The sequence below is a fragment of the Oncorhynchus kisutch genome, linkage group LG14 (genome assembly GCF_002021735.2).
Source record: "Oncorhynchus kisutch isolate 150728-3 linkage group LG14, Okis_V2, whole genome shotgun sequence".
NCBI classification, from domain to species: domain Eukaryota; kingdom Metazoa; phylum Chordata; class Actinopteri; order Salmoniformes; family Salmonidae; genus Oncorhynchus; species Oncorhynchus kisutch.
In genome coordinates, this window is record NC_034187.2 from 53,941,993 (window position 1) to 53,969,989 (window position 27,997).

Sequence of the window (27,997 nt, forward strand, 5' to 3'; positions counted from 1 at the left end):
AGTCTGTCACTTAAGTGTAGCCTAATGACATGCATGAACTGATCTACTACTGTAATGGCATCAGAAAGGTAAACGTAATGTTTCTTGAGACATTTAGCTATATAATAGTTTCTCCTTCGCCTTCTCGAATGTCCTTTTTCTTTTTGCCTTTGAGTTGTGTCAACAAAAGTCGACCTGTACCCCAGAGGAGTGAGGTGAGTTCAGAAAGTCAGGAAATGGCATCTGTTTGCAGCACTGCATTGTAGTTAACCAGGCACATACAGTTAACCACTGCCTGCAAATCTCTCAAAATATAATATGTAGGCTAGGAGATAGCCTACCATAGATGCATTCTTGCCACCGATGCAATTGTTAGTCCTTTTACCAGACATGGGGGTGCTTAATTACATTCGATAATGCGAAGCATAAATTCACAGATAGGCTATGATGATGTGAGGGACCAGTATGAGGGATTGATGAAAGAAACAGAACACATTTATTAATGGTGTCTTTATTGGGTTACAGGCAAACAGTACTTTGACAACAATGGTAAATAGTATCCAGGTACATGAGTGATTGGTCGATTTCCCAGGCATTGCAGCTGTGCTTTTCCACAGGAATATGAATGTTCCATCCAATGTCAGAAACGTACTTTTTGTATTGGCGTATTCTCGCACTTTTAATAGTGTCTGTCAAATTGTGAGTGAGAATTGCTTTTTATTCCTGCATCTCCACCATCAGTCTTTGGGTCAAAATTATTCTTGAGAAAATCATTTAGTTAAACCTATTCCTGAACTAAAAAACTCAAGTATGGATAGTCTCCATAGAGTATCCTTTTAAGTCCAGGAAACCGGCCCATAGTGCATTGATTCTTTTGACATGAAGCTTTTGCAAAACTTCAAACTCAGCTCTCATAGACCACTGTTGTGGGGCAAGTGTGAACTGCCAAGTTCCTGTGCCAACTTTGAGTAACTTTCCTTGCCATTCACGACAAGGAACAGGTTATAAGTAATTTCCTGGGTAATGACTACTTTATTAGTGTCCCCTTTCAGCTGCCTCCGGCAACAATGGTTTAGGTCTGCTGAGGCCAACCTAACCCACTGTGTCTGGGTTACTGTCATTGCTGATTATTGACCCAACCTTGCAATGTAAATGCTTGACTGAGTGAATCCCAGACCCCACAGAAGTTCATGAAGGGAACCATTGCTCATATCAAAATAATCAAGTGTATTTTGTACTTCTTCAGTCACTGCTAGTATCCATTACTGCACTGTGAATTCATCCCATCTGAGAACATAATAGCACATGTTTGTTGTAATTGTGGATGTATAGAGAAAGAGATGCAGAAATAACCAAATTAAATACATTAGAATGACACGCTTATAAATGAATTTACAAGGCTTTTACACTTACAAAATACTGGCTTAAAGAACAACAGCTGTCCCTGAGAAAATGATAGAATAGCGCTAAGTTTACTGCAAATTCTGTGTGTATAAAAATAAGAAAACTAAAAGTAAATAGAAATAACTTGTTTTGACAAATCTTGATAAGAGTCCATTCAGTATCCAGTGCACCTTTAACAAAAGCTGTAAAGAGATATAAGAAATACATATTTCATTATAAATATAACAAATAAATAAAGGTACATGTTGCTCTCTCTAGATCTAATATTCAGTGCAAACTTAGTTCACCTTCATTGTAAATACATAGCACTGCAATACTGCACAACCCTTACTACACGGCATATAAATCAGGTTATTGCATAACATCATCTTGACATGATTTCTTATCACTTCACTTGGGCATAGTAGAATAGAGATCATACGTGATGTAACTGAATGAATGATAACTGATGGTGTTGTTTCACAATTCATATTACTGAACCAGATTTTTTCCCACACAGCCTTTACATAGCAAATTCATTTATTTTAAAGCCCCACTGATATAGTTGGGACTAGACTATGTTCTCCTCCTCTTCTTCTTCACACTCCCTTCCGCAGCAGTCACAACAGCGGCAGCAGCCACAGCAGTAGCGCCAAAGCCACCGTAGCAACCTGCTGAATGGAGAAGCCTCTGCTCTTACTACGCTCATCTGAGAATCCTCTATCACTGTGTGCTCCTCTGATTGACCCTGGAGCTCCAGTGATGAACTGGCGAATGTCATATCCACTGTGGTTTGCTCTGTTTCTTGACTTATTTCTGCCAGCATACTGTACTCCTCTGTCGTTGAGTCCTCCATCAACCACATTCTCTCTTCTTCTATGGTTAATACCACGTCTGAGGTTTGGACACCTTTGTCACTTGTCTCCAGTGTCTCCATCTCTTTTTCCATATGAACCTGCAGTCTTTCGATCTCTCGGAACATCTCCACTTTTAGCATCTCAAGCTCCTGGTCCTTCTCCTGAAGTTTCCTCCTGCCTCTGTCCCACTCTGTTTGCCGAGCTTGGCTGTCTCTCTCCAACTCTTCCTTCATCTTCTTTAGCTCTTCTTTCTCTCTTTGTATCCTTGTTCTCTGTACCAACTCGTGTCTCTGAATCACTGCTAGTCTTCCCTCTAGATGTTCTTTCATCTCATGAACTCTGTGCTTAATCTTCTCAATCTCCTCCTTTTCTGCCTGAGCCTCCTGACGGATTTTCTCCAAATGATCTCTCTTTGGGAGCCTTTCATCTGTTGCTCTCATTTGTTCGAGATCATCTCTGTCCTTCTTGACTGAGTCCATTGTTTCGCCCTGTGTCTGAAGTGTCTCAACCGCGCTTTGTTCGGGTTCATCCTTTATTTTTTCTGTCTGTGTTGTATCTGAGATGAAGAGAACTTCAACACTCTGTTTCTGAACGCTGTCTTCTCTTTCCTCCAGCGGAGGCGCCTCCATCATTGCTGCACCCTTTCTTTTGTCCATCTTCTCCTTCGGTCTTTCTGTTTCAGCTGCCATGTGTTCCAACTCATCCATCTCCGACCTCGTCTTTCCCAGTTCATCTCTCTCTCTTTCCACCAAGTCCATATTGTTCATCATCTCTTGTCGCTGTCTTTCCATATCAGTCTTAAATTGCTCAAGAGTGTCCCTCTCGTCCCTTAAGACGGCTGTAATTTGTTCAATTTCGCATCTCTGCCGTGTAATCATAGATTTCATTTGTAGCAGGTCATCCTTCTCCCTTTCAATCATGGCCTTGTTAGAGTATATTTCTTCTCTCTCACTTTGCATCTTAACGTTCATCAGCTCTAAATGTGCCTTCTCTTGCTCCATCTCCTCAATGATTCTCACATTGTCCTCCATTTGCTTTTGTATTTGGATAGCCATTTCCTCTGCACCCTCGTTCTCCATGGTTTCCTCCACAACGTTCTCCAGATCTTGCAGCACTCTCTGGGACTCTATGTTAACCCGTTCTAACCCCTCCGTCTCCCTCCCTGTCTTCTCTTTAATGCCCTTAGTTTCCTCCTTTCTTTCTGTTTCTTTCAGGCGTTCAAGTTCCTCTCTGTCGTGTTTCAGAGTTTCCATCAGGTTGTCTTCCATTTGATCTTTCTGTTCCTCTGTTTCAGCCTTTATCCTCGTCACATCCTCCCTCTCCCTCTTTGTCATTTCAATGATGGCTTCCACCTCCTCCGTTTGTTTTTGCACACCAGCAAGCTTCTCTTCCAGTTCATTCTTTTCCATGATCATAGCATTTTGTGTTTTGCCCATCTGTTCTATTTGTCTGTCGATATCCATTTGAATGTTTTCCAGCTCTTCTTTCTTGACATTTAACTCTTCCATTTGTGTTGCAATGTCATCTCTCTGTACTTGTATTTCAGCATTAATCTGCTCTAAATTTTCTTTCATCTTCCCAATATTCTCTTTCATACTCTGCTCTTCCTCTTTCAGTGAAGCCATCAGATTTTTCATTCCATCTTCTTCTCCTTCTAACTGAACCCTTCTTTGTTCCAGCTGACTAATATCAATTTCTGTCGTGTCCTTGGTGTTCTCCAGTTCTTGTATTTCTTTCTCCATTTTCACCTTAATTTGTTCCAAGTCACGTTTCTCCTTTGATGTCATGTCCTTCAGGTTGAATGTTTCTTGTTTCTCTGTCTTTATCTCAGCTTTCAACATATCCAGTTCAGGGCTCTTTGTCTTGGTATCCTCAATAACACGTTCCATTCCCTCCTGGCCCTTCTGGATTTGAGCAGCCCTGTCCTTAACATTCTCCTTTTCCCTCTTTGTCTCTTCCACGAGGTTGTCTAGATTCTCTGACCGTTTCTGTAAATCATTCTTGATCTTTTCAATCTCAGCCTTCTCATCCTGTATCTTTTGATTGTTCTCCTTTATTTCCTGTCTTTGTTTTCCTATTTCAGACTTCATGGATTCCAACTCCTCCCTCTCTATCATTGCCAGCCTGTTGGTTTGTCCCAGGTCCTCTTTCTCTTTGTCTATGTCATGACCTTCAACTTCTTCCATGTCCCCTTTGAGCTGTTCCTCCAAGCTGTCTTCCATGGGCTCTGTCTGTGTTTGTACTTCAGCCTTTATCACAGCTGTTGGTTCCATGATTTTATCCATCTCCTCCCTTTGTTTTTGCAAGGCAGCATTCCTCTCGTCCAGTTGATTCTTTCCCACAAATATGTATTTTCTCATGTCATCATGTTCTACTTTCTGTCTGTCTAGATCAGCCTGAATGTTTTCCAACTCTGCTTTTTTGACATTTAACTCAGCCATTTGGGCTGCAATGTCCTCTCGCTGTAATTGTATTTCAGCATTGATCTGCTCTTGGTTGTCTTTCATCTTCTCGATATCCTCCCTCATTTGTTGTTGTTCTTCTTTCAGTTGTCTCTCTATTACAACCTTTGTCGCTTCCAGCCTTTCCATATCGATTGCTATCTTGATCTTGGTATGATCAATTTCTTCTCTTTCTCTTTCCATCTCAATCTTCATTTGTTCCAGATATTTCTGATCCTTTAATACAATGTCCTTGATATTCTCTGTTTCTTCCTTCTCTACCTCCACTTTTGTAAATTCCAGTACTTGTCTTCTTATCTCAGGTTCTACCATGACACTTTGAATTTCCTCCTTTTCCATCTGGAATTGGACAGCCATGCCCTCAACATTCTCCTTTTTGCTCTTCATCTGTAAATCAGCCTTGATGTGTTCCAGCCCACCCTTTTCATCTAGTATATTTTGTTTGTCTTCTTCTATTTCCTTTCTCTGGTTTTGTAGTTCCTCCTTTTCTATGTAAATATCAGTCCACATGTTTTCCAGCTCTCTCTTTTTGACATCCAACTCTTCCATTTTACTTTCAATATCATCTCTCTTCAGCTGTATTTCAGTGTCTAGGTTTTCTTTCATCTTCCTGATATCCTCCCTCATTCTTTGGTGTTCCTCCTTCAATTCAGCAATCAGTTTTTCAGATTGATGTTTTCCATTCTCTACCTCAGCCTTTCTACTTTCCAGCTCATCCATATCCATTTCAATTTTGCCCTTGGTGATATATATTTCTTCCTTCTCTCTTTCAATCTCAATCGTCATTTGTTCTAGTTTGTCTTTTTCCCTGGAGATCATTTCCTTGATGTTTTCTGTTTCTTGCTTCTCTACTTCAGCCGTTGCTTTCATCAATTCCAGATCAGCTTTCCTTGTCTTGATATCCTCAACAATACTTTCAACTTCCTCCCTTTCCTTCTGAATCTGGAAAGCCATACTTTCAATGTTCTCCTTCTTCCCCATTCTCTCCTCAATGAGGTTTTCCAGGAAATCTGATCGTGTTTGTAACTCCATCTTGATCTGTTCCAGATCATCCTTTTCCTTGATCATCTTTTGTTTGTCTTGTTCAATTTGCTGTCTTTGGTTTTGCATGTCCTTTTTTTGTCTGTCGATATCGGTCATAGCACTTTCCATCTCAGCCTTTTGGACATTCAGCTCCTCCATCTTGCTTTCAATGTCTTCTCTCTGTGGTTGTATTTCAGCTTTGATCTGCTCGAGACTGTCTTTCATCTTGCAAATTTCTTCCTTCATTCTTTCCTCTTCCTCTTTCAGTTCAGCCATCAACATTTTGGCTTCATATTTATCATTCTCGATCTCAGCTTTTCTCTGTCCCAGCTCATCCATCTCCGTCACCATCTTGCCCTTGGTGATCTCAAATTCGCCCCTCTCTCTTTCCATTTCAATCTTAATTTTGTCCATGTTGTCTTTTTCTTTTGAGATCATTTCCATGATATTATCTGTTTCTCGTTTCTTTGTCACAATCTCAGATTCCATCACTTCCTGATTAGCTTTTGCTCTCTTGATATCTTCAATAACACTTTTCATTTCCTCCCTTTCTTTCTGGAGTTGTTCTATTTCCTCCAATTGTCCCTGGGTTTCAGACTTCATCAGATCAAACTCATCTCTTTCTTTCATGGTCAATCCCTTCTTTCTCTCAAAGGCTTCTTTTTCCTTCTGTATCTCCTCCTTTACATCTTCAAGTTGTTGTCTTTCCCTCGTGAGCTTTTCCTTCCAGTCTTTTTCCATAGGCTCGGTCTGTGCTTCTGCTTCAGCCTTCAAGCTTGTCAAGTCTTCCCTTTGTCTTTTCATCAGTTCAAGACTGATATCCAATTCCTCTTTCTCCTTGCTCATCTTACCTCGCCTCTCTTCCAACTGATCTTTCTCTTTCAGTGTTTCATCCTTCCTGTCTTTCACTTCCTTCTTCTCTCTATCAAGTTCTTCACGCATTTTTTCCAACTCAAGCAATGTTGCATTCAGCTGGTCCTTTTCACTGTCAATTTCATCTCTAAGTCTTTTGATTTCACAACTTTCCTTCTTTAAGATGTCCATCTTCCTTCCTATTTCTTCCCGCATTCCATCCTCTTCCTCTTTGAGCCTAGCCATCTTGTTATCCATGTTGTCTTTTTCTCTCACAATTTCTGCCTCTTTCACTCTCAGTTCACCAATTGAGCATTCTATCATTTCCTTATCATTTTCCATCTCTAGCAACTGTTTTTTCATGTGCGTCGTCATTTGTTCCAAACGTTCTTTCTCTTTCCTTTGGTCTTCCATGTGAGATTCTGTCTCCTCTCTCTGTTGCTGTATCTCACTCCTCATTTGTTCCAGCTCCTCTCTCTCCTTTGTTAGCACATCCCGACTTTCTTCGATGTCTTGTTTCTCTCTTTCAATCTTGTCATTCATGAGTTCCAGGTCGTTCTGCTTTTGTTTGTTCTTTTCCATAAAACCCACCATTCCTTCTCTTTCTTTTTGAGTTTGGATAGCCAGTTCTTCAACCTTCCCCCTCTCCCGTCTTGTCTCATCCATGACCTGATTTACGTCTTCAGACCGTCTTTCTAACTCAGCTTTGATCTGATCCAGCTTTTCCTTCTCCACACGAATGTCTTGTTTGTTTTGTTCTATTTCCTCCAATTGTCCCTGGGTTTCAGACTTCATCAGATCAAACTCATCTCTTTCTTTCGTGGTCAATCCCTTCTTTCTCTCAAAGGCTTCTTTTTCCTTCTGTATCTCCTCCTTTACATCTTCAAGTTGTTGTCTTTCCCTCGTGAGCTTTTCCTTCCAGTCTTTTTCCATAGGCTCGGTCTGTGCTTCTGCTTCAGCCTTCAAGCTTGTCAAGTCTTCCCTTTGTCTTTTCATCAGTTCAAGACTGATATCCAATTCCTCTTTCTCCTTGCTCATCTTACCTCGCCTCTCTTCCAACTGATCTTTCTCTTTCAGTGTTTCATCCTTCCTGTCTTTCACTTCCTTCTTCTCTCTATCAAGTTCTTCACGCATTCTTTCCAACTCAAGCAATGTTGCATTCAGTTGGTCCTTTTCACTGTCAATTTCATCTCTAAGTCTTTTGATTTCACAACTTTCCTTCTTTAAGATGTCCATCTTCCTTCCTATTTCTTCCCGCATTCCATCCTCTTCCTCTTTGAGCCTAGCCATCTTGTTATCCATGTTGTCTTTTTCTCTCACAATTTCTGCCTCTTTCACTCTCAGTTCACCAATTGAGCATTCTATCATTTCCTTATCATTTTCCATCTCTAGCAACTGTTTTTTCATGTGCGTCGTCATTTGTTCCAAACGTTCTTTCTCTTTCCTTTGGTCTTCCATGTGAGATTCTGTCTCCTCTCTCTGTTGCTGTATCTCACTCCTCATTTGTTCCAGCTCCTCTCTCTCCTTTGTTAGCACATCCCGACTTTCTTCGATGTCTTGTTTCTCTCTTTCAATCTTGTCATTCATGAGTTCCAGGTCGTTCTGCTTTTGTTTGTTCTTTTCCATAAAACCCACCATTCCTTCTCTTTCTTTTTGAGTTTGGATAGCCAGTTCTTCAACCTTCCCCCTCTCCCGTCTTGTCTCATCCATGACCTGATTTACGTCTTCAGACCGTCTTTCTAACTCAGCTTTGATCTGATCCAGCTTTTCCTTCTCCACACGAATGTCTTGTTTGTTTTGTTCTATTTCCTCCAATTGTCCCTGGGTTTCAGACTTCATCAGATCAAACTCATCTCTTTCTTTCGTGGTCAATCCCTTCTTTCTCTCAAAGGCTTCTTTTTCCTTCTGTATCTCCTCCTTTACATCTTCAAGTTGTTGTCTTTCCCTCGTGAGCTTTTCCTTCCAGTCTTTTTCCATAGGCTCGGTCTGTGCTTCTGCTTCAGCCTTCAAGCTTGTCAAGTCTTCCCTTTGTCTTTTCATCAGTTCAAGATTGATATCCAATTCCTCTTTCTCCTTGCTCATCTTACCTCGCCTCTCTTCCAACTGATCTTTCTCTTTCAGTGTTTCATCCTTCCTGTCTTTCACTTCCTTCTTCTCTCTATCAAGTTCTTCACGCATTCTTTCCAACTCAAGCAATGTTGCATTCAGTTGGTCCTTTTCACTGTCAATTTCATCTCTAAGTCTTTTGATTTCACAACTTTCCTTCTTTAAGATGTCCATCTTCCTTCCTATTTCTTCCCGCATTCCATCCTCTTCCTCTTTGAGCCTAGCCATCTTGTTATCCATGTTGTCTTTTTCTCTCACTATTTCTGCCTCTTTCACTCTCAGTTCACCCATTGAGCTTTCTATCATTTCCTTATCATTTTCCACCTCTAGCAACTGTTTTTTCATGTGCGTCGTCATTTGTTCCAAACGTTCTTTCTCTTTCCTTTGGTCTTCCATGTGAGATTCTGTCTCCTCTCTCTGTTGCTGTATCTCACTCCTCATTTGTTCCAGCTCCTCTCTCTCCTTTGTTAGCACATCCCGACTTTCTTCGATGTCTTGTTTCTCTCTTTCAATCTTGTCATTCATGAGTTCCAGTTCGTTCTGCTTTTGTTTGTTCTTTTCCATAAAACCCACCATTCCTTCTCTTTCTTTTTGAGTTTGGATAGCCAGTTCTTCAACCTTCCCCCTCTCCCGTCTTGTCTCATCCATGACCTGATTTACGTCTTCAGACCGTCTTTCTAACTCAGCTTTGATCTGATCCAGCTTTTCCTTCTCCACACGAATGTCTTGTTTGTTTTGTTCTATTTCCTCCAATTGTCCCTGGGTTTCAGACTTCATCAGATCAAACTCATCTCTTTCTTTCATGGTCAATCCCTTCTTTCTCTCAAAGGCTTCTTTTTCCTTCTGTATCTCCTTTACATCTTCAAGTTGTTGTCTTTCCCTCGTGAGCTTTTCCTTCCAGTCTATTTCCATAGGCTCGGTCTGTGCTTCTGCTTCAGCCTTCAAGCTTGTCAAGTCTTCCATTTGTCTTTTCATCAGTTCAAGACTGATATCCAATTCCTCTTTCACCTTGCTCATCTTACCTCGCCTCTCTTCCAACTGATCTTTCTCTTTCAGTGTTTCATCCTTCCTGTCTTTCACTTCCTTCTTCTCTCTATCTAGTTCTTCGCGCATTTTTTCCAACTCAAGCAATTTTGCATTCAGCTGGTCCTTTTCACTGTCAATTTCATCTCTAAGTCTTTTGATTTCACAACTTTCCTTCTTTAAGATGTCCATCTTCCTTCCTATTTCTTCCCGCATTCCATCCTCTTCCTCTTTGAGCCTAGCCATCTTGTTATCCATGTTGTCTTTTTCTCTCACTATTTCTGCCTCTTTCACTCTCAGTTCACCCATTGAGCTTTCTATCATTTCCTTGTCATTATCCACCTCTAGCAACTGTTTTTTCATGTCCGTCGTCATTTGTTCCAAATGTTCTTTCTCTTTCCTTTGGTCTTCCATGTGAGATTCTGTCTCCTCTCTCTGTTGCTGTATCTCACTCCTCATTTGTTCCAGCTCCTCTCTCTCCTTTGTTAGCACATCCCGACTTTCTTCAATGTCTTGTTTCTCTCTTTCAATCTTGTCATTCATGAGTTCCAGTTCGTTCTGCTTTTGTTTGTTCTTTTCCATAAAACCCACCATTTCTTCTCTTTCTTTTTGAGTTTGGATAGCCAGTTCTTCAACCTTCCCCCTCTCCCGTCTTGTCTCATCCATGACCTGATTTACGTCTTCAGACCGTCTTTCTAACTCAGCTTTGATCTGATCCAGCTTTTCCTTCTCCACACGAATGTCTTGTTTGTTTTGTTCTATTTCCTCCAATTGTCCCTGGGTTTCAGACTTCATCAGATCAAACTCATCTCTTTCTTTCATGGTCAATCCCTTCTTTCTCTCAAAGGCTTCTTTTTCCTTCTGTATCTCCTCCTTTACATCTTCAAGTTGTTGTCTTTCCCTCGTGAGCTTTTCCTTCCAGTCTATTTCCATAGGCTCGGTCTGTGCTTCTGCTTCAGCCTTCAAGCTTGTCAAGTCTTCCATTTGTCTTTTCATCAGTTCAAGACTGATATCCAATTCCTCTTTCACCTTGCTCATCTTACCTCGCCTCTCTTCCAACTGATCTTTCTCTTTCAGTGTTTCATCCTTCCTGTCTTTCACTTCCTTCTTCTCTCTATCTAGTTCTTCGCGCATTTTTTCCAACTCAAGCAATTTTGCATTCAGCTGGTCCTTTTCACTGTCAATTTCATCTCTAAGTCTTTTGATTTCACAACTTTCCTTCTTTAAGATGTCCATCTTCCTTCCTATTTCTTCCCGCATTCCATCCTCTTCCTCTTTGAGCCTAGCCATCTTGTTATCCATGTTGTCTTTTTCTCTCACTATTTCTGCCTCTTTCACTCTCAGTTCACCCATTGAGCTTTCTATCATTTCCTTGTCATTATCCACCTCTAGCAACTGTTTTTTCATGTCCGTCGTCATTTGTTCCAAATGTTCTTTCTCTTTCCTTTGGTCTTCCATGTGAGATTCTGTCTCCTCTCTCTGTTGCTGTATCTCACTCCTCATTTGTTCCAGCTCCTCTCTCTCCTTTGTTAGCACATCCCGACTTTCTTCAATGTCTTGTTTCTCTCTTTCAATCTTGTCATTCATGAGTTCCAGTTCGTTCTGCTTTTGTTTGTTCTTTTCCATAAAACCCACCATTTCTTCTCTTTCTTTTTGAGTTTGGATAGCCAGTTCTTCAACCTTCCCCCTCTCCCGTCTTGTCTCATCCATGACCTGATTTACGTCTTCAGACCGTCTTTCTAACTCAGCTTTGATCTGATCCAGCTTTTCCTTCTCCACACGAATGTCTTGTTTGTTTTGTTCTATTTCCTCCAATTGTCCCTGGGTTTCAGACTTCATCAGATCAAACTCATCTCTTTCTTTCATGGTCAATCCCTTCTTTCTCTCAAAGGCTTCTTTTTCCTTCTGTATCTCCTCCTTTACATCTTCAAGTTGTTGTCTTTCCCTCGTGAGCTTTTCCTTCCAGTCTTTTTCCATAGGCTCGGTCTGTGCTTCTGCTTCAGCCTTCAAGCTTGTCAAGTCTTCCATTTGTCTTTTCATCAGTTCAAGACTGATATCCAATTCCTCTTTCACCTTGCTCATCTTACCTCGCCTCTCTTCCAACTGATCTTTCTCTTTCAGTGTTTCATCCTTCCTGTCTTTCACTTCCTTCTTCTCTCTATCAAGTTCTTCACGCATTTTTTCCAACTCAAGCAATGTTGCATTCAGCTGGTCCTTTTCACTGTCAATTTCATCTCTAAGTCTTTTGATTTCACAACTTTCCTTCTTTAAGATGTCCATCTTCCTTCCTATTTCTTCCCGCATTCCATCCTCTTCCTCTTTGAGCCTAGCCATCTTGTTATCCATGTTGTCTTTTTCTCTCACTATTTCTGCCTCTTTCACTCTCAGTTCACCCATTGAGCTTTCTATCATTTCCTTATCATTTTCCACCTCTAGCAACTGTTTTTTCATGTGCGTCGTCATTTGTTCCAAACGTTCTTTCTCTTTCCTTTGGTCTTCCATGTGAGATTCTGTCTCCTCTCTCTGTTGCTGTATCTCACTCCTCATTTGTTCCAGCTCCTCTCTCTCCTTTGTTAGCACATCCCGACTTTCTTCGATGTCTTGTTTCTCTCTTTCAATCTTGTCATTCATGAGTTCCAGGTCGTTCTGCTTTTGTTTGTTCTTTTCCATAAAACACACCATTCCTTCTCTTTCTTTTTGAGTTTGGATAGCCAGTTCTTCAACCTTCCCCCTCTCCCGTCTTGTCTCATCCATGACCTGATTTACGTCTTCAGACCGTCTTTCTAACTCAGCTTTGATCTGATCCAGCTTTTCCTTCTCCACACGAATGTCTTGTTTGTTTTGTTCTATTTCCTCCAATTGTCCCTGGGTTTCAGACTTCATCAGATCAAACTCATCTCTTTCTTTCATGGTCAATCCCTTCTTTCTCTCAAAGGCTTCTTTTTCCTTCTGTATCTCCTCCTTTACATCTTCAAGTTGTTGTCTTTCCCTCGTGAGCTTTTCCTTCCAGTCTATTTCCATAGGCTCGGTCTGTGCTTCTGCTTCAGCCTTCAAGCTTGTCAAGTCTTCCATTTGTCTTTTCATCAGTTCAAGACTGATATCCAATTCCTCTTTCACCTTGCTCATCTTACCTCGCCTCTCTTCCAACTGATCTTTCTCTTTCAGTGTTTCATCCTTCCTGTCTTTCACTTCCTTCTTCTCTCTATCTAGTTCTTCGCGCATTTTTTCCAACTCAAGCAATTTTGCATTCAGCTGGTCCTTTTCACTGTCAATTTCATCTCTAAGTCTTTTGATTTCACAACTTTCCTTCTTTAAGATGTCCATCTTCCTTCCTATTTCTTCCCGCATTCCATCCTCTTCCTCTTTGAGCCTAGCCATCTTGTTATCCATGTTGTCTTTTTCTCTCACTATTTCTGCCTCTTTCACTCTCAGTTCACCCATTGAGCTTTCTATCATTTCCTTGTCATTATCCACCTCTAGCAACTGTTTTTTCATGTCCGTCGTCATTTGTTCCAAATGTTCTTTCTCTTTCCTTTGGTCTTCCATGTGAGATTCTGTCTCCTCTCTCTGTTGCTGTATCTCACTCCTCATTTGTTCCAGCTCCTCTCTCTCCTTTGTTAGCACATCCCGACTTTCTTCAATGTCTTGTTTCTCTCTTTCAATCTTGTCATTCATGAGTTCCAGTTCGTTCTGCTTTTGTTTGTTCTTTTCCATAAAACCCACCATTTCTTCTCTTTCTTTTTGAGTTTGGATAGCCAGTTCTTCAACCTTCCCCCTCTCCCGTCTTGTCTCATCCATGACCTGATTTACGTCTTCAGACCGTCTTTCTAACTCAGCTTTGATCTGATCCAGCTTTTCCTTCTCCACACGAATGTCTTGTTTGTTTTGTTCTATTTCCTCCAATTGTCCCTGGGTTTCAGACTTCATCAGATCAAACTCATCTCTTTCTTTCATGGTCAATCCCTTCTTTCTCTCAAAGGCTTCTTTTTCCTTCTGTATCTCCTCCTTTACATCTTCAAGTTGTTGTCTTTCCCTCGTGAGCTTTTCCTTCCAGTCTATTTCCATAGGCTCGGTCTGTGCTTCTGCTTCAGCCTTCAAGCTTGTCAAGTCTTCCATTTGTCTTTTCATCAGTTCAAGACTGATATCCAATTCCTCTTTCACCTTGCTCATCTTACCTCGCCTCTCTTCCAACTGATCTTTCTCTTTCAGTGTTTCATCCTTCCTGTCTTTCACTTCCTTCTTCTCTCTATCTAGTTCTTCACGCATTTTTTCCAACTCAAGCAATGTTGCATTCAGCTGGTCCTTTTCACTGTCAATTTCATCTCTAAGTCTTTTGATTTCACAACTTTCCTTCTTTAAGATGTCCATCTTCCTTCCTATTTCTTCCCGCATTCCATCCTCTTCCTCTTTGAGCCTAGCCATCTTGTTATCCATGTTGTCTTTTTCTCTCACTATTTCTGCCTCTTTCACTCTCAGTTCACCCATTGAGCTTTCTATCATTTCCTTGTCATTATCCACCTCTAGCAACTGTTTTTTCATGTCCGTCGTCATTTGTTCCAAATGTTCTTTCTCTTTCCTTTGGTCTTCCATGTGAGATTCTGTCTCCTCTCTCTGTTGCTGTATCTCACTCCTCATTTGTTCCAGCTCCTCTCTCTCCTTTGTTAGCACATCCCGACTTTCTTCAATGTCTTGTTTCTCTCTTTCAATCTTGTCATTCATGAGTTCCAGTTCGTTCTGCTTTTGTTTGTTCTTTTCCATAAAACCCACCATTTCTTCTCTTTCTTTTTGAGTTTGGATAGCCAGTTCTTCAACCTTCCCCCTCTCCCGTCTTGTCTCATCCATGACCTGATTTACGTCTTCAGACCGTCTTTCTAACTCAGCTTTGATCTGATCCAGCTTTTCCTTCTCCACACGAATGTCTTGTTTGTTTTGTTCTATTTCCTCCAATTGTCCCTGGGTTTCAGACTTCATCAGATCAAACTCATCTCTTTCTTTCATGGTCAATCCCTTCTTTCTCTCAAAGGCTTCTTTTTCCTTCTGTATCTCCTCCTTTACATCTTCAAGTTGTTGTCTTTCCCTCGTGAGCTTTTCCTTCCAGTCTATTTTCCATAGGCCTCGGTCTGTGCTTCTGCTTCAGCCTTCAAGCTTGTCAAGTCTTCCATTTGTCTTTTCATCAGTTCAAGACTGATATCCAATTCCTCTTTCTCCTTGCTCATCTTACCTCGCCTCTCTTCCAACTGATCTTTCTCTTTCAGTGTTTCATCCTTCCTGTCTTTCACTTCCTTCTTCTCTCTATCTAGTTCTTCACGCATTTTTTCCAACTCAAGCAATTTTGCATTCAGCTGGTCCTTTTCACTGTCAATTTCATCTCTAAGTCTTTTGATTTCACAACTTTCCTTCTTTAAGATGTCCATCTTCCTTCCTATTTCTTCCCGCATTCCATCCTCTTCCTCTTTGAGCCTAGCCATCTTGTTATCCATGTTGTCTTTTTCTCTCACTATTTCTGCCTCTTTCACTCTCAGTTCACCCATTGAGCTTTCTATCATTTCCTTGTCATTATCCACCTCTAGCAACTGTTTTTTCATGTCCGTCGTCATTTGTTCCAAATGTTCTTTCTCTTTCCTTTGGTCTTCCATGTGAGATTCTGTCTCCTCTCTCTGTTGCTGTATCTCACTCCTCATTTGTTCCAGCTCCTCTCTCTCCTTTGTTAGCACATCCCGACTTTCTTCAATGTCTTGTTTCTCTCTTTCAATCTTGTCATTCATGAGTTCCAGTTCGTTCTGCTTTTGTTTGTTCTTTTCCATAAAACCCACCATTTCTTCTCTTTCTTTTTGAGTTTGGATAGCCAGTTCTTCAACCTTCCCCCTCTCCCGTCTTGTCTCATCCATGACCTGATTTACGTCTTCAGACCGTCTTTCTAACTCAGCTTTGATCTGATCCAGCTTTTCCTTCTCCACACGAATGTCTTGTTTGTTTTGTTCTATTTCCTCCAATTGTCCCTGGGTTTCAGACTTCATCAGATCAAACTCATCTCTTTCTTTCATGGTCAATCCCTTCTTTCTCTCAAAGGCTTCTTTTTCCTTCTGTATCTCCTCCTTTACATCTTCAAGTTGTTGTCTTTCCCTCGTGAGCTTTTCCTTCCAGTCTTTTTCCATAGCCTCGGTCTGTGCTTCTGCTTCAGCCTTCAAGCTTGTCAAGTCTTCCCTTTGTCTTTTCATCAGTTCAAGACTGATATCCAATTCCTCTTTCTCCTTGCTCATCTTACCTCGCCTCTCTTCCAACTGATCTTTCTCTTTCAGTGTTTCATCCTTCCTGTCTTTCACTTCCTTCTTCTCTCTATCTAGTTCTTCACGCATTTTTTCCAACTCAAGCAATGTTGCATTCAGCTGGTCATTTTCACTGTCAATTTCATCTCTAAGTCTTTTGATTTCACAACTTTCCTTCTTTAAGATGTCCATCTTCCTTCCTATTTCTTCCCGCATTCCATCCTCTTCCTCTTTGAGCCTAGCCATCTTGTTATCCATGTTGTCTTTTTCTCTCACTATTTCTGCCTCTTTCACTCTCAGTTCACCCATTGAGCTTTCTATCATTTCCTTGTCATTATCCACCTCTAGCAACTGTTTTTTCATGTCCGTCGTCATTTGTTCCAAATGTTCTTTCTCTTTCCTTTGGTCTTCCATGTGAGATTCTGTCTCCTCTCTCTGTTGCTGTATCTCACTCCTCATTTGTTCCAGCTCCTCTCTCTCCTTTGTTAGCACATCCCGACTTTCTTCAATGTCTTGTTTCTCTCTTTCAATCTTGTCATTCATGAGTTCCAGTTCGTTCTGCTTTTGTTTGTTCTTTTCCATAAAACCCACCATTTCTTCTCTTTCTTTTTGAGTTTGGATAGCCAGTTCTTCAACCTTCCCCCTCTCCCGTCTTGTCTCATCCATGACCTGATTTACGTCTTCAGACCGTCTTTCTAACTCAGCTTTGATCTGATCCAGCTTTTCCTTCTCCACACGAATGTCTTGTTTGTTTTGTTCTATTTCCTCCAATTGTCCCTGGGTTTCAGACTTCATCAGATCAAACTCATCTCTTTCTTTCATGGTCAATCCCTTCTTTCTCTCAAAGGCTTCTTTTTCCTTCTGTATCTCCTCCTTTACATCTTCAAGTTGTTGTCTTTCCCTCGTGAGCTTTTCCTTCCAGTCTTTTTCCATAGCCTCGGTCTGTGCTTCTGCTTCAGCCTTCAAGCTTGTCAAGTCTTCCCTTTGTCTTTTCATCAGTTCAAGACTGATATCCAATTCCTCTTTCTCCTTGCTCATCTTACCTCGCCTCTCTTCCAACTGATCTTTCTCTTTCAGTGTTTCTTCCTTCCTGTCTTTCACTTCCTTCTTCTCTCTATCTAGTTCTTCACGCATTTTTTCCAACTCAAGCAATTTTGCATTCAGCTGGTCCTTTTCACTGTCAATTTCATCTCTAAGTCTTTTGATTTCACAACTTTCCTTCTTTAAGATGTCCATCTTCCTTCCTATTTCTTCCCGCATTCCATCCTCTTCCTCTTTGAGCCTAGCCATCTTGTTATCCATGTTGTCTTTTTCTCTCACCATTTCTGCCTCTTTCACTCTCAGTTCCCCCATTGAGCTTTCTATCATTTCCTTGTCATTATCCACCTCTAGCAACTGTTTTTTCATGTCCGTCGTCATTTGTTCCAAATGTTCTTTCTCTTTCCTTTGGTCTTCCATGTGAGATTCTGTCTCCTCTCTCTGTTGCTGTATCTCACTCCTCATTTGTTCCAGCTCCTCTCTCTCCTTCGTTAGCACATCCTGACTTTCTTCAATGTCTTGTTTCTCTCTTTCAATCTTGTCATTCATGAGTTCCAGTTCGTTCTGCTTTTGTTTGTTCTTCTCCATAAAACCCACCATTTCTTCTCTTTCTTTTTGAGTTTGGATAGCCAGTTCTTCAACCTTCCCCCTCTCCCGTCTTGTCTCATCCATGACCTGATTTACGTCTTCAGACCGTCTTTCTAACTCAGCTTTGATCTGATCCAGCTTTTCCTTCTCCACACGAATGTCTTGTTTGTTTTGTTCTATTTCCTCCAATTGTCCCTGGGTTTCAGACTTCATCAGATCAAACTCATCTCTTTCTTTCATGGTCAATCCCTTCTTTCTCTCAAAGGCTTCTTTTTCCTTCTGTATCTCCTCCTTTACATCTTCAAGTTGTTGTCTTTCCCTCGTGAGCTTTTCCTTCCAGTCTATTTCCATAGGCTCGGTCTGTGCTTCTGCTTCAGCCTTCAAGTTCGTCAAGTCTTCCATTTGTCTTTTCATCAGTTCAAGACTGATATCCAATTCCTCTTTCTCCTTGCTCATCTTACCTCGCCTCTCTTCCAACTGATCTTTCTCTTTCAGTGTTTCATCCTTCCTGTCTTTCACTTCCTTCTTCTCTCTATCAAGTTCTTCACGCATTTTTTCCAACTCAAGCAATGTTGCATTCAGCTGGTCATTTTCACTGTCAATTTCATCTCTAAGTCTTTTGATTTCACAACTTTCCTTCTTTAAGATGTCCATCTTCCTTCCTATTTCTTCCCGCATTCCATCCTCTTCCTCTTTGAGCCTAGCCATCTTGTTATCCATGTTGTCTTTTTCTCTCACTATTTCTGCCTCTTTCACTCTCAGTTCACCCATTGAGCTTTCTATCATTTCCTTGTCATTATCCACCTCTAGCAACTGTTTTTTCATGTCTGTCGTCATTTGTTCCAAATGTTCTTTCTCTTTCCTTTGGTCTTCCATGTGAGATTCTGTCTCCTCTCTCTGTTGCTGTATCTCACTCCTCATTTGTTCCAGCTCCTCTCTCTCCTTTGTTAGCACATTCCGACTTTCTTCAATGTCTTGTTTCTCTCTTTCAATCTTGTCATTCATGAGTTCCAGTTCGTTCTGCTTTTGTTTGTTCTTTTCCATAAAACCCACCATTTCTTCTCTTTCTTTTTGAGTTTGGATAGCCAGTTCTTCAACCTTCCCCATCTCCCGTCTTGTCTCTTCCATTAGCTGATTCATGTCTTCAGACCGTCTCTGCATTTCAAAACTTTTCTGCTCTGTGTTCTTTCTCATCCTGTTCATCTCATTCGTTATACTCTCTTCTTCTTTTCTCAGTTCGATAATTATGTTTTCTACTTTTCTCATCTCACACTTTCTCTGCTCTAGCTCATCCATATTCTGCTCTATCATTTTCTTTTTTCTGTCCATCTCACATCTCTCTTTTTCCATCTCTGTCTTTGTCTGATTAATTTGAAATGTTTCTTTAATTTGCTCTTGCGTGATATTTTCAATCTCTTCTCTCTGATTGTTTACCTCTGTTCTGAGTTTATTCAGATCTTCTCTCTCCTTTGATAGAATGTCTTGTTTGCTGTCTATGTCCTCTTTCTGTCTTTTTATTTCAGCGCTCATCAATTCTTCTTCGATTTTACTCCTCTTTGTCTCTTCCACAAAACAATCAATTTGGTTCTTTTGTTGTTGTATTTGGACAGGAATTTGTGATGCACTGACTTTCTCCCTCTTTGTGTCTTCTATGATCATATCTAGGTCGTTGGACTTTCTCTGTAACTCCAGTTTCATTTGTTCAAGCTTTTCTCTCCCAGCTTGTACCTTAAGCTTCTCTTGTTCCATCTTCCCCTTTTCTTTCTGCGTTTCAGATCTCATCAGCTCCAAGTCCTTTTTCTCTTTTTCCGAAATGTTCCTGTTTCTTATCGTATCCTCTTTTTCTTTTTGCATCTTACTTTTCAGATATTCAAGTTCCTTTCTTTCCCTGTTCAGGCGTTCACCCCGTTCATCTTTGTCTTCTTTCCATCCCTCTATTTGAGCTTTTAAGTTCAGCAGATCTTCATTCTCCTTCTTTGTCAGTTCCAGGATAGCTTCCATCTCCTCCTTGCGTTTCTCTATGTAAGCTTGCTCTACTGCTAGTTTATTTCTTTCCGCCACGGTAGCCTTTTTGATGTTTCCCATTTCAATTTTCTCTTTGCTAAATTTAACTTGCGTTTGTTTAAATTTATCTTTTGCTTTTTTAAAGTCCTGCATCTTTTGTGTTTTATATTGCATATCCCTTACAATGACCAGTCTTTTCCTTTGCATCTCTGCATCCATTTGCTCGAGAATTTCTTTTTTCTTTTCTATGTCCTCAATAATTTGTCTGCCCTCCTCTCGTTGTTTTGTGATCATGTTCTCCATCTCTGCCTTTTCCTTCTCAAACTCGGCTTTTGACTTTTCCAGGTCATACTTCTCTCTCATAATCATTTTCTCTCTGCGTTCCAAGTCTCTTCTTTCTTTTTCAATGGCGGTTCTTAGCTCTTGTGACTCAAATGGTATCTCAGTTGTCGTATCTCCAAGGTAGGTTTTCTCTGTTTCATCCTGTGGCCTCTGGACCGTGGTCTTCATCATTGGCATTTCTTTTTTCCTTCCGTTTTTTCCCTCTGTCTGTCTGTCAAGCTCAGCTTTCATAGACTCCATCATATCCTTTCCAAAGCAGAAAATTGATTTGAGCATAGAAACTTGCCTTTTGGGCACTTTACATAGAAACTACATTATGTCTTAATGAATCAATTTCACAGTTTGACATTCACCCTGAGGATAACGGTAATGAGGATGGAGAGCTCCATATACATAGTTACTTAAAGTTACTTCTCTGATTCATTTTGAAATATACATTGAACAAAAATATAAAAGCAACATGCAACAATTTCAGTTCAGTTCATATTAGGAAATTAGTCAATTTAAATCAATTCATTAGGTCCTAATCTTTGGATTTCACATGACTGGGAATACAGATTTGCATCTGTTGGTCAAAGATACCTTAAAAAAAGTAGGGGTGTGGATCAGAAAACCAGGCAGTATCTGGTGTGACCACGATTTGCCTCATGCAGTGCGACACATCTCCTTCACATAGACTTGATCAGGCTGTTGATTGTGGCCTGTGGAATGTTGTCCCACTCCTATTTAATGGCTGTGCAAAGTTTCTGGATATTAGCATAAACTGGAAAACGCTGTCGTACACGTCGATCCAGAGCATCCCAAACATGTTTCAATGGGCGACATATTTTGTGAGTATGCAGGCCATGGAAGAACTGGGACATTTTCAACTTCCAGGATTTGTTTTTACAGATCCTTGCAACATGGGGCCGTGCATTATCATGCTGAAACATGAGGTGATGGTGGCGGATGAATGGCATGACAATGGGCCTCAGGATTTTGGCACGGTATCTCTGTGCATTCAAATTGCCATCGATAAAATGCAATTGTGTTTGCCTGCCCATACCATAACCCCATCGCCACCATGGACCACTTTGTTCACAACATTGACCTCAGCAAACCGCTCACCCACACAATGCCATCTGCCATCTGCCTGGTACAGTTAAAACCGGGATTAATCCGTAAAGAGCACACTTCTCCAGCGTGCCAGTGTCCATCAACGGTGAGCCTTTGCACACTGAAGTTGGTTATGACGCCAAATTGCAGTCAAGTCAAGACTCTGGAGAGGATGACGAGCACGCAGGTTAGCTTCCCTGATGCGGTTTCTGACAATTTGGGCAGAAATTCTTTGGTTGTGCAAACCCACAATTTCATCAGCTGTCCGGATGGCTGTCCGACCAACCCGCAGGTGAATAGCCGGATTACACGTGGTGGCGTGGTTACACGTGGTCTGCAGTTGTGAGGCCGGTTGGATGTACTGCCAAATTCTCTAAAATGACGTTGGATGCAGCGTATGAGATATTAACATTAAATTATCTGGCAACAACTCTGATGGACACTCGTGCAGTGAGCATGCCAATTGCACGCTCCCTCAAATCCTGAGACATCTGTGGCATTGTCTTGTGTGACAAAACTGCACATTTTAGAGTGGCCTTTTATTGTCCTCAGCACAAGGTGCACCTATGTAATGATCATGCTGTTTAATCAACTTCTTGGATTAACTTGGCAAAAGATAAATGCTCACAAACAGGGATGTAAACAACATTTGAGAGAAATATGTTTTTTACTTCACATGTTGCGTTCATATCTTTTTCCAGTATATTTTATTGATGGCACTCTGTTTACTTCAATTCCTGTTCTGATTTATTTTGAGGTTGGACTTGTAATTAGCAGGCCTGCATTTTTTGTGAATGAATCAGAGATTTTTGTGTGTGAATCAGAGACTTTTCCACAACAAATTTGACAACCAATCTTTGGGATGTTGGCCCTATAAATCTTGTAAAAAATATGCAACACAATAATTCGGTACATACCTTCTCTTTCCTTGCATTGTCCTCTTTAATCTTCCTTTTTTCCCTTTGTATCTCCTCCCTTGCCAGGTCTATCTCTGCAACCGCTCTCTGTATTTCATCTTTCATCTGTTCCATCTTTTCACTCTCAGTCTTTCCATCTTCCATCTTCTGTTTCAGCTCTTCCCGTTGTCTCTGTATCTTTGACTTCACCAGTTCTAACTCATCCCTCTCTCGCATGATCTTCTCCATCCTTTGCTCCAGCTCTTTTTTTCTTTTTTGTGTCTCCGTCTTCATCAGTCTGATTTTGTCCTTTTCCCCTTTTAACTCCCCCTTGCTCAGTTCCATTTCTTCTTTCACCCTTCTTAACACCTCTCTGGTTTGTTCCACCTCTAGAATCAACCTCTGGATTACAGCATTCACTCTGTCTTTGTCACCCATCTCCATATTGCTTTCTTCCATCCTGTTTTCCATTGCCACTTTTGTTTGTCGTACCATTTCTCTGGTTCGCTCTACCTCTTGGATTAATCTCTGTATCTCAGCGTTCATCTGTTCCTTCTCATCAATATCTCTAAAGCCCTCTTCCAGACGAAACTCCAGTTCCTCTTTTGCTCTTTCTATTTCAGCCTTCGCCTGTTCAATTGCATCTCTCTCCCTTTTGGTCTCTTCCCTTCTTTGTTCCATCTCTTCTTCCGCTCTCTCTATTTCATCCTTCATCTTTTCCATTTCTTCCTTTTTTCTCTTAGTCTTTCTCATCATCTGTTCAAGGTCCTTTTTCTTCCTTTGCATCTCAGTCTTCACTAGTTCCATCTCTCCAATCTCTCTCTTGGCCTTCTGCATCATGTTCTCGACCTCTTGTCTCTGCCTCTGAATATCTTCCCTCACACTTTTCAGCTCATCCATTTCTGTCTCTGCTTGTTGCATTTTGTTTTCAATTTCCTCTTTCTGCTTCTGTATCTCAGATTTGATCCTTTCCATCTCCTCTTTCTCACTCTTTGTTTCTGTCATCTTGTTTTCAATGTCCTCTTTCTGTCTTTGTATTTCAGCCTTCGTTTGTTCCAGCTTGTCCATCTCTCTCTTTGTCTTCTCCATCCTTGCTTCAATCTCATCTCTCTGTCTCTCTAGGTCAAATTTAATTGTTTCTATCTGGTTAATCTCTGTCTTAATTTCCTCCATTCTCTTACTCAGCTCCACATTTTCTCGATGCAGTTTGGCTCTCTCTTCCTGCTCGTCCCTCTGTACCTCGTCCCAGAGTTTTTCCATCTCTTCTTTAACTCTGTTTAGCTCATCCTTGACCGTTTCATAGGGTTCTTTCTCTCTTATTGTTTCTTCCCTTATTCTCTCCAAAAGTTGTTTTTCTCTCTGAATTTCATCCTTCATCTGTTCCATCACGTCTCTGGCTTGCCTTGTCCTCTCAATGGATCTAGTCATTTCCTCATGCTGGTTCTGTACTTCAACCTTCATCCGTTCCACTTCGCCTCTCTCTAGACTTGTGGCATCCCTGCTTTGTTTTAACTCCCTCTCTATTTTCTTCTTGGTTCTCTCTATCTCCTCTCTATCTCTCTGCATTTCAGCTCTCAGTTCAAGCTCTTCCTTGACAGCTTCCTCCTGCTTTTTCTCAAGCTCCTGCTTTTTCTTCAGGGTTTCACACCGAAGCAATTCCAAGTCCTCTCTTTCTCTTGCGGTTTCATGGATTTGGCTTTTCAACATGGCCCTTTCTGACAAAACCTCTGTTTTAATTTGCTCAAGCATCTCCCTCTCTTGCTTTGTTTCATCCATCTTCTTTTGTAAGTCCCCTTTTTCGCTCTGAAACTGTATTTCTTCGGAATTGTCTTCGGCTCTCCGTATCTGGTCTCTTACTTTCTCCAACATTTCTCTTTCTCTTTGGATTTCAGCTCGTTGTTCATATCTCTGTTTCTCAATTTCATCTTTCATCTGTTCCATCTTTTCACTCTCAGTCTTTCCATCTTCCATCTTCTGTTTCAGCTCTTCCCGTTGTCTCTGTATCTTTGACTTCACCAGTTCTAACTCATCCCTCTCTCGCATGATCTTCTCCATCCTTTGCTCCAGCTCTTTTTTTCTTTTTTGTGTCTCCGTCTTCATCAGTCTGATTTTGTCCTTTTCCCCTTTTAACTCCCCCTTGCTCAGTTCCATTTCTTCTTTCACCCTTCTTAACACCTCTCTGGTTTGTTCCACCTCTAGAATCAACCTCTGGATTACAGCATTCACTCTGTCTTTGTCACCCATCTCCATATTGCTTTCTTCCATCCTGTTTTCCATTGCCACTTTTGTTTGTCGTACCATTTCTCTGGTTCGCTCTACCTCTTGGATTAATCTCTGTATCTCAGCATTCATCTGTTCCTTCTCATCAATATCTCTAAAGCCCTCTTCCAGACGAATCTCCAGTTCCTCTTTTGCTCTTTCTATTTCAGCCTTCGCCTGTGCAATTGCATCTCTCTCCCTTTTGGTCTCTTCCCTTCTTTGTTCCATCTCTTCTTCCGCTCTCTCTATTTCATCCTTCATCTTTTCCATTTCTTCCTTTTTCCTCTTAGTCTTTCTCATCGTCTGTTCAAGGTCCTTTTTCTTCCTTTGCATCTCAGTCTTCACTAGTTCCATCTCTCCAATCTCTCTCTTGGCCTTCTGCATCATGTTCTCGACCTCTTGTCTCTGCCTCTGAATATCTTCCCTCACACTTTTCAGCTCATCCATTTCTGTCTCTGCTTGTTGCATTTTGTTTTCAATTTCCTCTTTCTGCTTCTGTATCTCAGATTTGATCCTTTCCATCTCCTCTTTCTCACTCTTTGTTTCTGTCATCTTGTTTTCAATGTCCTCTTTCTGTCTTTGTATTTCAGCCTTCGTTTGTTCCAGCTTGTCCATCTCTCTCTTTGTCTTCTCCATCCTTGCTTCAATCTCATCTCTCTGTCTCTCTAGGTCAAATTTAATTGTTTCTATCTGGTTAATCTCTGTCTTAATTTCCTCCATTCTCTTACTCAGCTCCACATTTTCTCGATGCAGTTTGGCTCTCTCTTCCTGCTCGTCCCTCTGTACCTCGTCCCAGAGTTTTTCCATCTCTTCTTTAACTCTGTTTAGCTCATCCTTGACCGTTTCATAGGGTTCTTTCTCTCTTATTGTTTCTTCCCTTATTCTCTCCAAAAGTTGTTTTTCTCTCTGAATTTCATCCTTCATCTGTTCCATCACGTCTCTGGCTTGCCTTGTCCTCTCAATGGATCTAGTCATTTCCTCATGCTGGTTCTGTACTTCAACCTTCATCCGTTCCACTTCGCCTCTCTCTAGACTTGTGGCATCCCTGCTTTGTTTTAACTCCCTCTCTATTTTCTTCTTGGTTCTCTCTATCTCCTCTCTATCTCTCTGCATTTCAGCTCTCAGTTCAAGCTCTTCCTTGACAGCTTCCTCCTGCTTTTTCTCAAGCTCCTGCTTTTTCTTCAGGGTCTCACACCGAAGCAATTCCAAGTCCTCTCTTTCTCTTGCAGTTTCATGGATTTGTCTTTTCAACATGGCCCTTTCTGACAAAACCTCTGTTTTAATTTGCTCAAGCATCTCCCTCTCTTGCTTTGTTTCATCCATCTTCTTTTGTAAGTCCCCTCTTTTGCTCCGAAGCTGCGTTTCTTCGGAGTCTTCTTCGGCTCTCCGTATCTCGTCTCTTACTTTCTCCAACATTTCTCTTTCTCGTTGGATTTCAGCTCGTTGCTCAAGCTCTTCTTTCACTGCTTCATATCTCTGTTTCTCAATTTCATCTTTTACTCTTCCAGCCTCATCTCTTTGCTTTTTCAGCTGGGACTCCACTTTATGTATGACCAGCTTTGCCTGATCCACCTCATATTTTGCTCTGTTTGTCTCCTTCACACGGTTCTCTATTTCTGTCATCTGTCTTTGGAGTTCAGCCTTCATCTCTACGATCTCTTCCTTCTCTTGCTTTGTGACTTGCTTGCTCCTCTCGATCTCTTCCCTTTCTTCCTGAAGGTTACGCTCCATTTCCGTTAAGTCCTCATTCTTTATTTTGGCCTCTTCTGATATTTTCTCTGCAATGTTCTTCTCGTCTTTCACACGGGCTTGAATTTTTTCTAGGTTCTCTCTTTCTCGTTGCGTTTCCACCTTGTTTCTTTCTATTTCCTCTCGCACTTTCTGTTTTTCCTCCTTCAACCTTTCAAGTGTTTCCGTCTCTTGCTGCGCTCTTGCTCTCTGTTCCACCTCGTCTTTCTCTGTTTCACACCATTTCCTTTCCATTTCCTCTTTCAATTGAATTATCTCACACTTAACCTCTTCATAATGCTCTCGCTCTTTCTCTGTCTTTTCCCTTCTACTCTCCAAATCTTCACGTTGTCTCTGTATCTCTGCTTTCATTTCTTCCATTTTGTCTTTTGCTTGTTTTGTCTCTGTAACTTGTTCTTCTATATCTTCTATCTGTCTCTGTATATTAGCTTTCATCTGCTCCATTTGCTCCTTTTCTCTTCTTGTGATCTCCCTGCTTTGCTCATTCTCCTCTTTCATTCTCAGCGTTTCAAAATGAATCCTCTCCAATTCTTGTCTCTCTCTCATTGTCTCTTGCTTTTTCCTCTCCACGTTGTCTTTTTCCTTCTGAACTTCAGCTCTCAACTGTTTGATCCCATCTCTCTGTCGCTTTACTTCTTCACTCCACTTTTTGGCTTCCTCTCTCTCTCGGTTTCCTCTTGTTTTTTCAACGTCCTTGGCTTTCTGCATTTCAGACTTGAGCATTTCCACTTCTTCTCTCTGTCTCTGTATTTCAGCTCTCTGCTCCAGCTCCTCCTTGACAGTCTCATACCTTCTTTTCTCCATTTCCTCCTTCACTCGCCTGGTGTCATCTTTTTGTTTCTCCAGTGCTTCTTTCGTTCTCTGTATCTCTGCTTTTACGTTTTCCATTCTGTCATTTTCTTGCTTTGTCTCCTCAATGTTTCTCTCAATCGTTTCCACTTGTCTCTGCAGTTCAGCTTCCCTCTGTTCCATCTTATCATTCTCTCGCTTTGCTTCCTCTCTGTTTTGCTCAATCTCCTCTTTGTCCATTTGAATTGCATACTTGATCTGCTCCAACTCCTTTTGTTTTCGTAATGTTTCTTGTTTGTCCTTCTCAAGTGAATCCTTTTCTAGAAGAATCTCTGCTTTCATTTTGTTGACCAGGTCCTTCTCTTGCTTCGTCTTCTCCCTGTTTTGATCAACCTCCTCTTTAGCTCTCTGCAGCTCAGCTTTTACGTTGGCAAGTTCCTCTTTCTCATGCTGGATCCTAACTCTCTGCTCAAGCTCTTCTTTCTCCGTTTCATACCACCTTCGATCCATCTCTTCTTTTACTTTGTTTATCTCACATTTAATCTGCTCAAACTGTTCTTTTTGTCTTTTAATGTCATCTCTTTTTGTCTCCAGCTGACCTTGCTCCCTGTGTACATCGGCCTTCATCGCTTCCATTTTTTCTTTCACTTGATTGGTTTCTGCAATTCTTATTTCCATGTCCTCTATCTGTCCCTGAATGTCAGCCTTAATCTGTTCCATTTTCTCCTGCTCTTGTTTTGTTGTTTCCTTGCAGTGCTCCATCTCCTCTTTTGCTCTCAATGTCTCATACTTGATCAATTCCAAACTCTGTCTCTCGTTAATGGTCTCATTGTGTCTTCTCTCCAGAATGTCTTTCTCTGTTTGGACATCAGCCCACATTTGTCGTATTTCGTCTTTCTCTATATTTATTTCCTCCATGTTCTGTTTCAGTTTTTCATTCACATTCTGGATCTCCATCCTCATCAGCTCCATCTTTGTGTTTTGCTCTTGTTTCTCAGCCATTAGCCTTTCTATTTCCTCTTGTTGTTGCTTAATCTTTGCTTTCATGTAGTTAGTTTCATTTCTCTCCCTTCTTGACCCCTCCCAAAGTTTTTCAATCTCCTCAATTGCTTGCATTGTTTCTTGTCTTCGTCTCTTAAGAGATTCCTTTTTTGTCTGTATGCCAAGTTTTGGTGTGGTCTTATCCTCTAATGTTGTGGTATCGCCATACCTTTGATCCAATCCTGTCTGTGTCATCTTACTGTTTCGTTGTCTCTGCTCTGTTGTGGGTGAGGAAGAGCAATACA

General features: G+C 41.1%; 1 protein-coding gene across 1 annotated transcript in view; it reads right to left on the bottom strand.

The window, feature by feature from the left end:
* Positions 1 to 470: 470 nt before the first annotated feature.
* The window catches only part of si:ch211-250g4.3 (nuclear anchorage protein 1), a 32,423-nt gene continuing 4,896 nt past the window's right edge, over positions 471 to 27,997 (bottom strand). The window contains 3 exon segments of the mRNA XM_031789384.1: positions 471 to 14,793; positions 14,796 to 20,169; positions 21,936 to 27,970. Of these exon segments, the coding sequence (XP_031645244.1) occupies positions 1,934 to 14,793; positions 14,796 to 20,169; positions 21,936 to 27,970 (24,269 nt within the window). The 3' untranslated portion in view covers positions 471 to 1,933.